Below are 18,510 nucleotides of genomic sequence, written 5' to 3'. Positions count from 1 at the left end.
GTAGCAAATATAACAATTAACATAGTAAGTTCACTTAGGCATTCCGAAGAATGCACAAACAAGCAATTCAAATAATATGCATATGATGCATGCTTGCTCTATGGCTTATGAGTCTCATCTGTCGGTTATCAAGCCAACCTGACAAGTCCGACTGCTAACCCTGGACTGTCTCTCGATGCACATCCCCAAGAGTCTATGCATATCTTTTTCTTATTCATATATATAAATTTTGCTCATTGGGGGATTTCCTTCCTGTGAATTTATACGTGCCCGGTCATCCTTACGTCGTAGGGTCAACAAAGTATTGAGTCTCAACCTGAAACACGCAGTGGCAAGCCACGATACTTTATCCAGAAAAACTCATATTTCAGATAACATAATTGCATAAGCCTCATTTCTTTCATATGCATCCATAATCATTTCATAATAATTCATTATAGTCATAACATTACTTATATATAATATATATTTGCACTTTTATACATAATACATCATAACCCGGAGTAAGTGGGGCGAACGACACCCTTGCATCTATCCGAGGAGCCTCTATATACTAACCAACCTGGAGCAAGTGGGGCAAAACTACAACCCTTGCGTCTACCCAGGAGGTACGTTCTCGTATGTCCAGGAGGAACAAAAGAGGGGATTCTAACCTCCCACTATCTCGCTCGGAGAGATTTTACAATATCAGGAGGAACAAAGAAGGGGATCCTCACCTTCCACCATCTCCTGGGGTCGCACTTTCAAGAAAGAGTGCTCAGATGAAATATTCATTCCTTTCTTCAATCAGTTTTATAATTTAAGAAGTATATATACATATATTTATGCCACCTATCTTCTCATACCTAATTCATCATTTCTCAAACTTTCTTCATCTCTAATCAAGTTATCATCCCCCTCCTAACTTCTTCTTATTAATCAACACATAAATAAGGTTTAGGGGCTAAAAGAGTAAAAATAAAGCTTTAGAGATTCGAAATTAGGTTTTAAAATATAAAATTAAGTTTGCTGAAAATAGGGGTCATGCATATGCGTGGGAGTGTATTACCGAAATGTCACGCATACGCGTGGACGTACATTTTTCCTTCCTCGCGTATGCAAGCGCCCTACTCGCATACGTGAGATGCCCAACCTAAATAGGTTGGTCGCGTCGCATACAGTGGTCGTGTATGCAAGCTATGCAGAACAGCAAAAATGTTGAATGCTGTAGAATTTTCAATTTTGCACTCCAAACTTTCGACGTGCATAACTTTTTCGGTTTAAAACATTTTTCATCCGTTTTTCGAATGGCGTAAACTTCAAGAACCCAATTTTTATATGAAATAAGTTTGAAACAATTTGGGGATTCGAAAGCTAAGTCATGGCTCGCCAAAGTTTGGCAAAAAATCCATTTTACACAAAAATCCATCAATCTTTATTTTCAGTAACAACCAACTCAAACCTCAACATTCCATATATATAATTCAGCACCACAACATACCAATCACATTAACACAATATCACACCCTTTCATCACCCATCATTCCTCATTTTCACAAAACTATCATACATACCCTTCACAATTATACCAACAACTATCAACATTCCATCATATATACACATTCATTATTATTGCCAACTTACCACTCATCATCAAACCACCACTCATCATTTTTATTTCCATCATAATCAATAAACACCAACAACTTCTCAATCCATATCAACAAATATTATCAAAGGTACTAAACAATTAACATACTCATGCATTCATTCCTATCCTATGGTCATCTAACCTAAGTTTTTACAAGACATTATATATTAAATTCAAAAAACCAAAACCATACCTTGACCGATTTTTAGTATAACTTAAGACAACCCCATAAGGCAAGATTACAAGCTTCCAACACCAAAATTCAGCCACAAGTTCCTAACCAAGCTTCCAACTTCACAAATATGCTCCAATTCATATACATATACTACCTAATTCACATTACCACATTTATATACCAAATCTCAATATCCAAACTCGCATAATCTAAAAATTTGCAAGGTTTTAAGAGCCCTTACCTTATACATGACTTGGTTGAACAAAAACCCACAAATCCCTCGAGTTAATTTGAATCTAAAGATCAAGATATCAAATTTTAACAATCAAACCTCCAAAATTTCGAAAATTAAGGGAATTGAGAGGCTGAGATGAGAAACAAGATTTCATACCAAAATTGGTTACCGTATTTTATAAAGCTCGTCACTGTTGATGCGTGACCGCAAACAGTACAGTGATCGAAACTCCGAATAAAAAGTTAATTGGATTTGAAGGTCAAGTGAGGGTTTGTAAATTTTGGAGGGTGTTCTTCCTCCCCCTTCAGTCCCAGCGTGAAAATGAAATGTTTAAGGGAAGGAAAACTGAATTTTTGCCTTTTATGTGATGGGCTTTGGGCCCAATTCGGACTTGATTCACTGGTTCGGTCCGTTCGACTCAATTTTAAGCTAAATTATTTAAAATTAGTATCAAAATTCTTATTTAATTAGCTCTATCTTATTAGACTATATATAAAATTCCTATTTCGAATTTATTTTATAAAAAAAATTAATTTATTGATTAATTATTCGCTAATTTTACGGGATTTACATTGATGCTCCATTTATTAAGCGTTTACCGCTAACCAATGAATTGCTATACAAATAAGGCGAGATTCTAACTCCTAATTGTTGTTTAACCAGACGAGTAAAATGATCACTCAACAAACTCAAATTAATTAAGATAAATACTAATTATTTTTAATATTTTAATATTAAAAATTCTGATAATTTAATTTTAATTATAATTTTGTAAATATTTATAATAATAATAATTATTATATATATTTTGTTTAGTTTTTTAATAAATTTTTTTATATAATTTTATAATTTATCCCAGAGAACATACACTAATTTTTATATAAATATTAAGAATATTTGATATATGAATGATCAATATTTTTTATTTTTATTTTAATAATATCACTTTTTTCTATAAAATTATTCAAACATATGATAAAAAAATAGAAAAAAAAAAATGTTAGAGGTCATCAAAATTTATTATTTTTTATTACCATTTAGCTATTAATTCGATTTTTTTAACTTAATTTTTTTAGTCTAGTCAACAATATATTTTATCCCTTACTTTTTAAACATTGATGGCTAACTTATGATAAAAAATAATAAATTATGATAATTTTCTAACATTTCTCATTAAAAAAAAATTTCATGAAGAGTGGTATTATAAGAAATAGAGTAAAATTATAATTTTTTTAAAAATATACATAATTATTACTTTATTAGTAATTTTTTGTTGTTAGAATAACTTTTAAAAAACATTTAAAAAGTTTAACTTAAAACAGCCGAAGTTCCTGTAGTTAAAGTTTCTGTTTTTACACACATCATGATGTTATAAATTTTTGTTTACATGCAAGTACTTAGTTTTAAGTTTTAACTTTTAACTAAGCCGAACGCGAATCTCGCTTGAAACTCATTCCAATTTTCCATATAAGCCTTTCGAATTTCAAAAATTGCATCCATTCATTATTATTCCATCGCCTTCTTTCTCTCTCTCTTAGCTTCCTCCCTCTTCCTTCAATCTTTTCTGCACAAACAAATGCAACGACTTAATTAGGGTTACATCAAACCCTATTATTTCAAATCTCCAAAAAATACTAATTAATTTAATTAATTAAAATGGCGCAAAATATCAAAACGATCAAGTACTTCCACCGGAAGTTCGTCCAAGAAGAGCAGACGGCGCCGGAGGATGTTAAGGAAGCTTTTGCCACGTTCGCGGAGGGCGGCGACACCATGTCCGCCGGCCAGCTTCGCGAATTCGTGGACAAGGTTCAGTGCCAACCGCAATACACCGTCGAGGAGTGTGAGCGGATCATGGAGACCTTCTTGAGATCGCGAAGGGACGAAAGTGATAATGATGAGAACAACAAGAAGAAGAAAAAGGTCGGCGACGGCGACGGTAATGACAATGGTGGTTGTTGTTTCACCCTCGAAGAATTCTTCCAGTTCTTGTATTTTGATGAATTCAATGCTCCTCTCTCTCCTGAGGTATGATTGTGCTTTCTGTCTCTTATCATTCTTTTCAAATGCTAATTGTTAGGTCAAAAATTACATAGGAATGTTATAGGCATCACTTTTGTATACATAAAGTAATGGATGAAAAGTTAAATAAGATAAGGTGTGTCGTGTATAAAAGGGGTGCATAAAAAGTGATGTAAGTATCATTTCTCAAAATTGTATCTGTTAGTAAAATTATAAGTTTTTTTAATGATAATATACAGCATAAGAGAAAGAAAAGAAGTTTGTATGCAAGAGTAATTGTCACAACAAAATCTTCCTTTTTCCCTTTTTTTTTTAATTAAAGATGGTATATTTGGTTGTAAATTTTTAATATTTAAATTTAATTTTATGATATTTTATTTCTGACAAAATATTGAATAAATTTGTAGAGTGATCTTTTAGATTCACATTATGAACTGATTTAGTTTTTGAAATTTTAATTGCACTATTATTATTTTTTAGATTGATTTTCAAATACTATAGTGATCTCTTAATCCCTTTTCACTAGTAATTCATAGTGAAATTTCAATATCACTCTTAACAAAAGTGATGTTTGATTTTTATGCCAAAAAATGGGTGCAACATTATTTTAATATATGCAAAAATCATTTTAGATGCAAACATATATCAAAATAATGTCGTATCTATTCAGTTTATCACTTTATTTGTTGAGTTACTGTTAAAAGAGAGAAAGAATAATTACTATAACAGAGATTAATTTCAAAAACGATAATAATACAATTGAATCTTCAAAAACTAAATCGATACATGATGTGAATCATAAGAATTATTACTTTTGGCGATTTAGTTGCAAAGCATGGGTTCTGGATGAATAGTTGTTCACAAAGAAGTACTATTCCAGTTAAATTATTTTAACCAAATTCAGAAATAATTTTACAATTTAGGCATCTTAAGTTCATAGTATGAAGGATGGATATTGGGGTGATTTTCCAGGTACATCATGACATGGATGCTCCATTATCACATTATTTCATAAACACAGGGCACAATTCATATCTCACTGGGAATCAACTAAGCAGCGATTGCAGTGAGGTGCCAATCATACAAGCCTTGAATAAAGGTGTTCGAGTTATTGAACTTGACTTATGGCCCAATTCAAATAAAACTGATATTGATGTAGTTCATGGAAGGTAGCGTAGCTATATATACTCAACTATTTAATCTCCTACTTAGAGTTTATTAATTTGATATATTAAACATTGATGTGAACATTGTAGGACACTTACTGCTCCTGTGTCACTATACAAATGTTTAGTGGCCATAAAAGATAATGCTTTTGTTGCTTCTGAATACCCAGTCATTATAACTTTAGAAGACCACCTTACAAAAGATCTTCAAGCTCTAGCTGCAGAGGTAATAATAATAATAATTAAGATTATTCCATTACTACCCTTAATTAACTGAGTGTAAATGTAATTAATTAATTAGTTAATTAAGGTTTGTTACGTTGTTTGTAGGTAACAAATGAAATATTTGGAGATTTGTTATACTACCCTCCAGAAGATGCAATGGATGAATTCCCATCACCAGAATCATTAAAAGGGAGAATCCTAATATCAACAAAACCACCTCCAGTTGATGAACTAAGAGATACCTTTTCCAAGCGTTTGATAAAGGATGGTAAGGAATCTGAAAGAGAATCTGCTGATGAAGCTCTATCACCCCCTCCAAGCATTGGTTCTGATGTGGACGCTTGTGATAGGGTAAGCATTGCATGTTTTCTAATAGACTAAAGTGACAAAGAATTTATACTTGGAATAAATTAATTTTTAAATAAAAAATTATAATTTTACTAAATTTTTTATTAAATCTTTATATTTTTTTAATTGTATCTCTATATCATATCAAATTTTGTAATTAAATTCTATCGGTACAAAAATATTGAAATTAATCGAATATTTTATTAAATAAAATAAAATATTCATTCAAATATTAAATATATTCGTATTATTTAACAAAATATTTTATTAATTTAAATATTTTTATTATAATAAAATTTAATTATAAAATTTAATATAAAATAAAAATTTAATTAATAAATTATAAAATTTTAATTAAAAATTTAATAAAATTATAAAAATTAATAGAATAATTAAACCTTAAATTTTGTAGGATAATAATGATATAATAAATGATAGATACCTTACGTTCTTTTGTTTCGTGTAATTAATTAATGAAAGGATGTGACATATAGGGAGTCAATGGCCTAAGCGTACAATGTGAACAATGGAGATTTAGAAAGTATTAAAGATATGATCATTAGTGTTACATTGTCCTATCAGGTTATGCTTTTGGGATGACTGGTTTCATAACGTGGTATTAGAGTTTTAGATCTGAAAGGTCAAGAGTTCAAACTTTGGTGAACCTCAAAATTAGCTTTTTATAATATGAGATGTTTATTATTCCTAGTATTCGGATGATTATTCTGGATAGTATGGGTGATGTTTATTTATCTGTTACCTTGGTTTTTTTATATGATAACATAAACACGTTTACTCTTTTATGGTACATTTGTGAAATTTGATTATAACATATACATGGTTTTTATGTAATTTACTAAGTGGAAATATATAAAATATATAGTACAATGCAAGCAGTGATCGTGAATGTGAAGAAGAATTGACGCCTTCAAGTGAGATACATAGTGGAGTAATTCATTACAAAAGAATGATTACAATCCATGCTGGAAAACCCAAGGGTCATATAAAAGATTCCTTATCAGTTGATGGCAAAGTTAAGCGTTTAAGTTTGAGCGAACAGGAAATTGAAAGGGCTTCATCTTCTTATGGAGATGATCTTATTAGGTATATTTAATTCATTTAAATCTATATATAGTCATTCATATTGTTGACAACCTTAACAATTTACACTGAGATGGTTGAGTTGTCCAGTTTTACACAGAGGAATATTCTGAGGGTGTATCCTAAGGGGACACGTGTCAACTCCTCAAATTTCCGGCCACATATAGGGTGGTTGTATGGAGCACAAATGGTTGCAATGAACATGCAGGTAAAGGACTTAATTATATATGTTATGGTGATTCAACAGAATTATATTTATAAAATATTATAAAAAAGTTAAGAAGATTATTTTGATGTTATTAATAAAATGATAACATGTATTGTTTTCATTTTAAATGTTTTAAGTAACCAATAATTTTTTATTTATTTTTTACATTTAAACTAATACTAACTGTTTTTTTTTTCACTAAGTGCTGATATACTAACATTATTCTACTCGTTAAGACATGTTATTATCTTTTATGTTTAGGGAAACAAAAGAACATCACTTCATTAATGACATTTAATAGTACGATCTATAATAATAATAATATAATAATAATCGAATTTTGATATAATTTCTATATGTTAATACTAAATCTCTTATTTTTATCTTTATTTTGATAACATTTCTATAATAATAATAATAATAATAATAATATCTAAGAGCAGTTGTGTTATAGCACACATATTTCTTTGTTGTATATATCTGATGTTAGTGGCTGTGGCACCATTAATATATAATCACTTTCTTTAATTTATTTTGTTGATGCATTTTTTTTCTTTATTAGGGGTATGGAAAATCTCTATGGCACGCACAAGGTTTGTTTAGAGCAAATGGAGGGAGTGGTTATGTGAAAAAACCTCCACTCCTAATGAACAAAAATGATGACGGCCAATCTAATATTTTTAATCCCAAAACACCATATCCCACCTCCAGAATTATGAAGGTTAGAATATAATTATATTCTTGGTCAAATTACTAAATGGTACTAAAAAATTTACATTGCTGAAAAAAATAATTTTTAAAGATGCGATCAAAAGATAAACTTTTAAATAATTTATGAAAAATATGACAAAAATAACAATAAATTTTATGTTTTTATAAGTAGCAACAAAAAATTTGTATTTAGCGAATCACTACTTATTCATTTGATCTATTTTTTCTAATAATATTTGAATAAATATTTAAAAAATATATAAAAAAATTGGAATAAATTTTGTATCTTTATTTTGTTATTTTTCAAAAAAAAAGTCATTTACAATAATTTTTAAAAAAAATTCACTTGACATAAAATTACAAAATTTTAAAAAAAAAAAAATTATTTTTATAATAATACTTACAAAATTTAATTTTAAATTTTTTTTAGAATATATATTTAATATCTAATTTTTTTTATCGCATTTTTTAATTTTTTAGGAACTTATATGTGTTCTCATCTTTTAGGGTCATTTTTATCAGTAATATTAACTTTTGGATACTATTTTCGTAATTTACTCTTTATATATGAAGATGATATTCTGAATTGTTAAAAGGTTTAATCAAATATGTAAAACTATCTAAGGATTCACAATATTATTTTGATAGAAGATATTTTTGTTAAAATAACCATCTTTTGTAAATCTTAAATTTTTTAAATTGTTTATACGAATATTAGCTTTTCAAAAGTTTTACTAGCAGTTGTATAAGTAACTTTAATTTTCCGTTTATATACAAATTAAAGGTTGGTGAAATTCTTTTGAATATCTCCTGCGTGAAACTATATAGGTGAAAATATATATGGGAACAGGGTGGATTTCTAATTTCAGCAAAACACACTTTGATACGTTCTCTCCACCAGACTTTTACATAAAGGTGAGTTTCTTAATTTTGCATATATATTAGAATGAAATTAAAGAACATTCCATTAGTCATATATATATAGTTGAATATTTCTTGTTATCAAGCTACATTTTTTGTTTCTTTGTTTATTTCTTTCTGAAATTTCACTAGAAGGTTGGTTTAGTTTTTAAGATTCAATATTCATAATTACCCCCCTCCTTTTCAAAGGTAACATAAGTGGTTCGTGATATAAACAAACAAAAACAAAAAATCACAAAAATAAAGACAGAAAAATTTATCTTGGATTCTGATGAACCCCATATTTATTTAGAGGAAAAAAAAGAGTGATATTTTTCTAGCCATTTTTTGTATTTAATATTTTTCGTCAATTTTTCCCCTTATGTTTCTACCTTCAGAAAGTATAATAAGAATTCTTTTCAATTTTATGATAAATGAACTTCTGCATCTACTATTTCGTATTTGTGACTCTCAAAATTAGTATTCAAATGCTGCAAATAAAAATGTTAAAAGGAATACTAGTAAACATTTAAATTGGTTTCTAAAAGACTTCAGATAACATATTTTAGTTTTTAATATATTTTAGAATTTAATAATTATATTATAACAAAATTTGTTAAATATTTATCTGTCTAACACATAATAAAAATTTTATTAAAAACGACAAAAAAAAATCTTCTATAAGAATAATTTTAAAAAACTTTTAGAATAATAAAAATGGGTTGAAAATCAAAGTATCTCACCTAAAATTCATTAAGGTTAATTTAGACGTTTCCTTTTAACTAAAAGAGTACGTATTTAATAAATGTAGGAAGGTGCATTCTACGGTACAAATTAAAGTTGTATAGAAATAATATAAATTTTTTTGTGATTATTTTTTACAGTGAATGCTACGGTGTCTTTGAGATTGTGCTTAACTTACTAAAAAAGACAAATAGATAATATTTAATAAATTTTAAATATTTTATTTTTTATTTTAAATATTTTATTATTTACTTTTAAAAGTAAGTCAGATAATTTAGACATCATAGTAAAAAATACTATAAAACTCACCATTTTTTATTGTACTGAAAAACTTTTTGATTCCATAAAAAAAATATTTTTACCATATAATTCAGTACTTATAAAAACAGGTGTCTATACATGGTGTACAATATGACAAAGCTAGGCACAGAACAAGGGTGATTTCAGATCATTGGTTTCCAGTTTGGGAAGAAGAATTTGAAATCCCATTGAAAGTTCCAAGTCTTGCATTGGTTCTGATAGAAGCAAGAGAGTATGATAAGCATGAAAAGGATGATTTTGGAGGCCAAACATGTTTCCCTGTCGATGAAATCAGACCGGGCTTCCGTTCAGTCCCTTTATATGATGAAAAGGGCAATAAATATAGCCATGTAAAGCTTTTATTGCGCTTTCAATTTCAACATATTTAGAACATTCTTACTTCTCTCATCTCTCTCCATCTATATCTATCTCTCTTTTAAACTTTAGATATGTATATTAAATTTAGGGGAAAAAAACAAACATCAAAATTGTATATTATAGTAGTAGTAATAATACAAAATCTTAATTATAATGTCTTTAATTCATTTTCGGTATGATTAGGAGCAAGGACTATATATCATGATAAATATTGTTGAAAATATTTAAATATAACCTAATAATGTGATCTCACCTTAGATATTGTAAAGACACACATAATACAAAATTTCAAGGTGTACTGTGCTGATGCAAGACTTAAGGCTAAGAAAATCAATAATATATAATTTTTTTATGCCATACATTTCATTGAAATTATTATGGGGAGATAATAGTGGTTCATAAAACTCAAGTGTGCATGATGATTAAATGATTCAAAGCAAAAATACTGAAGTGACAAAACATTAGATTTTGGCCATATATCTAAATAAAAGTACAGTATATATATAAATAAAAACCATATATCTATGAAAAAAATATTATTTTTCGTCCATGAATGTACGTATTTCTCTATCCAAGAATGTATTTCTCTATCCAAGAATATAATATAAGCCAACTTATATATATATAACACAAGAATTATTATTAGTTTAAAGATATTTAAATTTTTTAAAACTTATTTAACTTTATTAAAAGTTATTAATTAAATGTTTAGTGCATAAAAAATACTACAATTAATGAAGAACAGTGAGTGGGTGGGAAAATAAAATAAAAAGAAAAAAGTATAATGTTTAGGAAGAAATCAAAGTTGGAAATGAAAAAGACCAGTGAGTGGTATAGCAATATTAACGTGGTGGCCCCTATATATGTGTGTGTTCAAAGTTTTGCGATGAATGAATCAATATCATAGAAATGAATCAATGATGCAAACAAATTCGTATCCCACAAATGCATCCCTACACTTATTACCCATCACAATCACAATTATTTGCTTCTTCAAGACCAATCATACATGAAAGAAAAAAATAAAAAATAAAAAAATATTTAAAAAAAAAGCGACGTTTTCTTTTATTTAGCCGCAGAGGTTGCTAACATGAAAGAAAATGGTAAGGAGGCTTAAATTTGATCAAATTATTCATAACTTTTTTTTTTTTTATAAATACTGGCACACTTCCATCCTAGTGTTAAATTATAGTTACAGAATCTTACGTATTTTCTTATCAATAAAAGTTTTATAGCAATAATTAAATTAACTATATATGTTACTTATTCTCACATACGTACCATAAACGTACGCCTGCGAAAACTATCATACAAAAGATCAGATCATAATTCAGTTATGAATATGAAACAAAGTTATGTGCATGATCAAGATCTATTGTACTCAAGCACATCATTTAATTAGTTGATACAGTACTTAATTGACCATATATATGTAGTAATGTAGATACTTTGTATATAAAACCTTTACATATGCTTATGTATGTTTTGACAATTATTGTGACAAGAATATCGAAGAAGTTTCAAACTGTTCATTTAATTTCCTACAACCCTTCGTTGAGCAGAAAACGTAACCCTATATCCAAAATTGTTAGATTATCCTTTCAATTTGCTGTTCATATTCCGCTTAATAAATCTTATAATTGAGTTAATTAATTTGAGTGGGTTAAATAATCAGTTTATTTAAATAAATGTTAGAAGTTTAAATTCTATTTTATATATACACTAAATTATTGATTAATAGTCGACTCTTAGTTTAAAGAAAAACTAGATATATGATAAGTTCAAAAATATTATTTGTGTATTAAAATCAATCATTAAAATTAATTATTATATATTTTTATATAAATATATATATATATATATAATTTAATTTATTTTTAATGTATATTTTATATTTTAATTTATATTTTATATTAACAACAACAACAACAATTATTATTATTATTATTATTATTATTATTATTATTATTATTATTATTAATTCCTAAAAAATAGAATATTTTTATCTTTTAAATTTGTTTTTAATTTTTTTTAATTAAATTAGTTCTTCAAATATTACGAATTAATCATATTTATCTTTTAGTAATTCTATTAAAATTTTTTGTCAATAATTAATAAAATAGAATATTAACTAATATCATACATAATATATTAATACCTAATATAACATATTCAATTGAATGTTGATCAAATATATTTATAAAAATTTATCAATTTAATTGCTACATATCATATTTTATTTTTCTAACTAGCTAGTATTTGAGAAGTCTTGCAGCACATATTATAAGTATGAAATGATTTATTCTTATATATAGTGATTAAAATTGTCATATTTAATTTATTATTTGATATCTTAACTATTTTTTGTCTTTTTTGATAAATAATAATAAAAAAATTTTATGAATTTAAGCCGTCAATCAACAAGTAGGATTAAAGAAGGAAAAAAAAGACTTCTTGGTTTGTCTTAAGAAAAATGAAAAAAAAGCTATGGTGGTTATACCAACATTACAATTGAAAGGTTAGAATGTTATACCAACTAATATATAAATTAAATACATGACCCACTTGGTTACCTTTTTAAATTAAATATAAACAAAATTAAATATCGTCATGCATGGCATATGCGAATATAAAATCACATATAAAAATGATTTCACATCATAAACGTTATCCATTTTGACACTCCCTTACAGCAAATGCTTCCATTGCGTAATTATGGTTTCGAGATTTATCATTGCTTACATCAATAGTCATTTGTTGGCATCTGGAAAACTAATCTCTCATTAAAAATTAATATCACATTCAAATGGAACAGGACACATCACCATCTTGATAATAACTATTTATTAGAAAAAGTTAAAATCAATGATCATGAAGAACGTTTTCGCAGTAAAAAAACATAAGGTGGCCATCAGTTGACCTAGACCTTGTAGTTTTCAACTATAACTCTCAGTATGAAACCCCAAAGTATATATATATATATATAGTTATTAATATTCGACGATCATGTTACCACACAATTAAATTAAAATATCTACTTATTAATACATCATTTCCAATATTTCTAAACTATTATCTTGGAGACTTGGAAGCTTGAGCAAGAAAACATTAATTTATAATTTTTACTATATATTATTATTAGTAGGACTAAATTCTATGAAAAAAAATTCTCTAAATTGAGAAAATTAAGAAATAAAAAAGAGAGTTTAACCATAATTAATTTATAATTTTTATTATTATTGTGAGTTCTATTACTTTATTACATAGTTTGATTTAAGAGTTATTAACATTTTTTAATTTTATCAATTTTTTTTAGAGATATTTGATCTTAATTATATATATACACCATGATCATCAATATAAAAATGTGTTTTACACACATATTCTATTATATATATTCACATTAATAACAATTATTTTTACTACCTATCACATAAATGATCTAAGGAATGAATTTAATTAAATCATTGTATAAAACATTTTAATATATCAATATATCATATCTTAGATTATATAAGGAAAAAGAAATAAATAGTGTTCCAAGTTCCAATGCAAGTTCCTAATCTAAATAAAAATAGCTAATCCAAAATTTTAAATTATGTTAATATACTTTTTTTGGTGACTTACATACTTTAAACAAAAAGCATAATTTCGCTTTTTATCGAATTTTTTATATTTTAAACACAAAATGTTAAGTAACTATGATAAGTAACTAATATTTTTTTCTTACATTTATTTTATATTTAAACTAATATATACTAATTAATTCATCATTTTACTAAAATTATAAATAATATTTTTCTTTAATTTTTTTATTTGGTAGATAAATCAGTCGGCCACATTATATTGTTTCTTTAAATGAAACTATACGAGAATTTTAAAATTTGTTAAAAATTTTAAAATTTTATATTAAATAAGATTTGTCTAAAAATTATTAACATTTTTAATAATAACAAAAAAATATATTTATATTAAATATATATTAAAATTAATTATTAATATAAAATATATATTAAAATATAAAATTTATATTTAAAATAAATTAAATAATTTATATATTTATACGTAAATATATCGTAATTAATTTTAATATACAAATAATATTTTTTAACAAAAAATAACAAATGAATCCCCATGTGTAAAAAATAAGACATGTGATGAATGTTAATGCAGAGGGAGAGAGAGAGAGAGAGTAAAGTTAGTTGGCACTCACTCACAACATAACTCACTCACCCAACACCCTTCTTCTTCTTCTTCTTCTTCCATCATTTATTAACAATCTTAACAAGCTCAACCATTTCTTTCTCTCTCTCTCTCTCTCAAGAAGAAGAAGAAGAGGAGGAGAATTTAGAATTCCGAATATGTCATCTAAACAGACGTACAGCGTGTGCTTCTGCTGCCGGCGGCGCTTCAAGCTTGCGGCGGCGGAGGCACCGCCGGAGATCAAGTCTATGTTCGGAAAATACTCAGACGACAACGAGCTCATGACAGCTTCGCACCTTCAAAAGTTCATGGTTGAGGTTCAGTGCCAACAAAACGCCACTGAAGAGGAAGCTCAAGCCATCATCGATAGCCTCAAGCATTTCCACCGAAAGGGTCTCAATCTCGATGCTTTCTTCAAATATCTCTTCAGTGACTCCAACCTTCCCTTGCTTCCTTCTCTTGGAGTAATTCTTCTTTCATTCTTTTGGCTGTTTCTGTTTTTGGACTATTCTAGGTCAATTGTGGAAGTCAACGACCTTGGATTTTCCATTCTTTGCTTTCCAATTGGGGAGTATTGCTCTTGTTAGATTGGATTTTACATTTTACATTTTTGTTATAGTCTTTGTTTTTGTATACACTTGAGTCTTTGTACATATATGATCTTTTGATGTTTCCTATAGTTTGGTCTGTTACTTGAAAATTTGGTAATTTTCTTAGTGTAACTGTTGTTTTGACTTTTATGGAAAGTGAGAGAGATTAGTTAAGGTGTATTTTAGCTCAATTTATAGTAACTTGGATTTGGTGCAAATTCTATGATTTTGGTCAATTATTTACCTGTTAGGATTGGCAATAAAAGGTGAGAATCTGTCTTTGTTAGAATAAGGCATTGTTGTTGGATATGGTTCACCATGTTGTATTGTTTCATGTGTATTTATAGGAATTCTCTTGTTCTGACTATGCTTCTTTGTGCAATTGTTTTGTTCCTTCTACTGCAGGTTCACCATGACATGAATTTACCCTTGTCCCATTATTTCATATATACCGGACATAATTCCTATCTAACTGGGAATCAACTTAGCAGTGACTGCAGTGATATCCCCATCATAAAGGCACTGGAGAGAGGTGTAAGGGTCATTGAATTAGACATTTGGCCTAATGCATCGAAGGATAATATCGATGTTCTTCATGGAAGGTTGAAAATTTTCTCTTTAAGAACAAGCATAGATAAATTATCAGGATACTATATCAATGTATTTTGCTTTCTCCTGAAAATTTTGAATATAGTTTGTTCACATCAATATCTATTCTTAATATAGGACATTGACTACTCCGGTTGAGCTTATCAGATGTTTGAATTCTATCAAAGAACATGCCTTTGTTGCATCAGAGTATCCAGTTGTAATAACATTGGAAGACCACCTTACTCCGGATCTTCAGGCTAAAGTAGCCGAGGTTAGTTAGTCAGAGTTTTATCAGAATTCAAAGTGCTTACATTCTTATAGTTGACGACTTTCTCCAAATTTTAGATGGTAGCTCAAACATTTGGGGAAATACTATTTTCTCCTGGATCAGAAGCCTTGAAGGAATTCCCTTCTCCTGAATCACTTAAAAGGAGGATCATTATATCAACCAAACCGCCTAAAGAGTACCTTGAGGCAAAGGACAAAGTCGATGATCCACCGCAGGAAAAAGCTTCAGGGGACAATCCAAAGCATCGAAAGGTTTCAGGCGATGATGAAGCTTGGGGGAAGGAAGTCCCAAGCTTGAAAGGTGGAACTATTGCTGATTACAAGGTTTGACACTACACAAATGATGTACATATATTGCCCCTGCATTTAATCTTATAAGGGAGACTTGTCAATGGATTTATGGTCGTGGCATATTTAGGACAATGAGGATGAAGAAAATTTTGATGGCGAGGAAGATCTCGACGAAGGTGATAAGTCATCACACCACAACGAAGCTTCAGAATATAGACGTTTAATTGCCATTCATGCTGGGAAGCCGAAAGGTGGCATAACTGAGTGCCTCAAAGTGGATCCTGAAAAAGTGACACGTCTAAGTTTAAGTGAGCAACAACTTGAAAAGGCTGCTATGACTTATGGAAAAGAAATTGTCAGGTATCAGTTAAATGTTTTGACTTTTAACTATAATTCTTCATTTTTATGTAAATGTAGTCAAATTTGAATTTATATATACTGCTTAACTACTTCTTTAGTTCTGTTCAACTTTTCTTTCCCCCTTGTTGCTTGTTCAATTGTTGTTTGAATAAAATTTATGTCTCTGTTGTGCGTACAAATGAAAAAGAGAGGGTTTTTTCTTAAAAAAGATTTGTCATTGTCGATTTACTATAGGTTTACGCAGCGGAATATATTAAGGGTGTATCCAAAAGGTACTCGCATCGATTCATCAAATTATAACCCATTAATTGGATGGATGCATGGGGCTCAAATGGTTGCATTTAACATGCAGGTTTCTATTTCTTTCTCTTCTCCTTCTTCATCTCATGCTGGTCCACTCTATTTATATTTTCCATACTTTAAGGAACTTAACCATTGCTATGTATTTTAATTCTGGGACGGGTCCATTAGTTCGTTGTTCTACTTAGAGGTGCATGGTGATATAGATATAACTTTCCAGCTTCAAACAAATTTACACTAAACATATGATGTAACATCTAGCAAAGTGATTTGAAATATCGGATCATGTTCGAAATATGAATCAGTTTTCATTGTGGATGGTTTCATAACAGGGATACGGTAGATCTCTTTGGTTGATGTATGGAATGTTCAAAGCCAATGGAGGGTGTGGTTATGTTAAAAAACCAGATTTTCTGTTAAAGAATGGTCCAAATGGTGAGATATTCGATCCTAAAGCGAAGTTACCTGTGAAGACTACTTTGAAGGTAAGGCGCATTTTGTCTATCAAGTATCAGTTGCCGCCTCCAAGAGTCAAAGCTTAGTGCTAACAAGAAGGTAATGCTTTTGTTATTGTAATTCAGGTGACTGTTTATATGGGAGAAGGATGGTATTATGATTTCGAGCATACACACTTTGATCAATACTCACCTCCAGATTTTTACACAAGAGTAAGTTAAGATGATCTATTAGATCACTCCTCATATTCAATCTCTAATCTTGGGGAGTCCTTAAATAGCAACAACTTTCCATATCTAGAAAGGAAACTTTTTTTATTTATGTAGCAGCAACTGATTAAGTGTTAATGTAAAAGAGTTTTAAACTAACAATGTCTAAGTTAAACTCTTGAACAGTACATGTCAATGCACTTTCATATTCTTACAATTGCATATTCACTAATTCTCTTAACACGGTCGATATAATATAAAGAAGATGAAAACTCATGTGTAGTTGTCTTCATGTGAAGATGATAGATGAGAACCACTAGATGACAGTTTAGTCAAATGTGTCAAATCATCCTCATTTTTTACTATTATTTTCACATTAAGGCATCTTCATGTGAGTGTTATCTATGAAGAAACTAAACTATTTGTTCACTGAGTTCATTGATAAGCTGTTCATTTTTGCTCATTTGATTCAGGTGGGGATTGCTGGAGTCCCTGATGATACCGTCATGAGAAGAACTAAGGCGATAGAGGATAACTGGGTGCCTTCTTGGAACGAAACTTTCGAGTTTCCATTAACTGTTCCGGAACTTGCACTGCTTCGAATTGAGGTTCACGAGTACGATATGTCTGAGAAGGATGACTTTGGTGGCCAATCATGCCTACCTGTTTGGGAGCTGAGAAGCGGCATTCGAGCCGTTCCACTGTATAGCCGCAAGGGAGACAAATACAACACTGTGAAGCTTCTTATGCGCTTTGAATTTTATTGATTTTGTGGATCCTTCTTGCCTACATTGTGTATAGCCATCAAAATATGTTCAGGTAAGAGTTTGTATGTAGCAGTTGAATGGTGTTGTGAATAATGCTTTTGAGAAATGAGGTATGTTGGTGTGTTATGTCCTGAACAGTGCAAGTTTCTACGTAATAAGAAATTGTGATTTGATGGGAAATACTATAATTCCCGTGGCCTAAATTCTATGAAGCAAGGAAAGTTAGTTAAATTGTGTTCATCGTTACTCACACTGATCCACACAACACAAGTATCTTCCAAATCCAATTATGTTTTCTAAAAAAAAAAGAAA

General features: G+C 28.9%; 2 protein-coding genes across 2 annotated transcripts; both read left to right on the top strand.

Annotated features, from left to right (window-relative positions):
• The first annotated feature begins 3,537 nt into the window (after positions 1 to 3,537).
• Positions 3,538 to 10,297, top strand: LOC112701098 (phosphoinositide phospholipase C 6-like). Its single transcript, XM_029288196.2, has 9 exons — positions 3,538 to 4,068; positions 5,035 to 5,231; positions 5,319 to 5,454; positions 5,559 to 5,804; positions 6,685 to 6,905; positions 6,993 to 7,110; positions 7,673 to 7,831; positions 8,650 to 8,736; positions 9,855 to 10,297. Exons 1-9 carry the CDS (start codon positions 3,697 to 3,699, stop codon positions 10,152 to 10,154), a joined length of 1,836 nt encoding a protein of 611 aa, XP_029144029.2. The 5' UTR covers positions 3,538 to 3,696; the 3' UTR covers positions 10,155 to 10,297.
• Positions 10,298 to 14,269: 3,972 nt separating this feature from the next.
• LOC112702379 (phosphoinositide phospholipase C 2) lies at positions 14,270 to 18,401 on the top strand. The gene is made up of 9 exons (XM_025753381.3): positions 14,270 to 14,810; positions 15,342 to 15,538; positions 15,663 to 15,798; positions 15,873 to 16,139; positions 16,234 to 16,466; positions 16,701 to 16,818; positions 17,099 to 17,251; positions 17,348 to 17,434; positions 17,905 to 18,401. The coding sequence occupies exons 1-9, from the start codon at positions 14,505 to 14,507 to the stop codon at positions 18,196 to 18,198; spliced, it is 1,791 nt and encodes a 596-aa protein (XP_025609166.1). The 5' UTR covers positions 14,270 to 14,504; the 3' UTR covers positions 18,199 to 18,401.
• Positions 18,402 to 18,510: the final 109 nt, after the last annotated feature.

The sequence above is a fragment of the Arachis hypogaea genome, chromosome 7, assembly GCF_003086295.3.
Source record: "Arachis hypogaea cultivar Tifrunner chromosome 7, arahy.Tifrunner.gnm2.J5K5, whole genome shotgun sequence".
Taxonomy (NCBI): Eukaryota; Viridiplantae; Streptophyta; class Magnoliopsida; order Fabales; family Fabaceae; genus Arachis; species Arachis hypogaea.
Note: the sequence above shows the minus strand (reverse complement) of the source record. Positions and strands in the feature narration are given on the sequence as shown.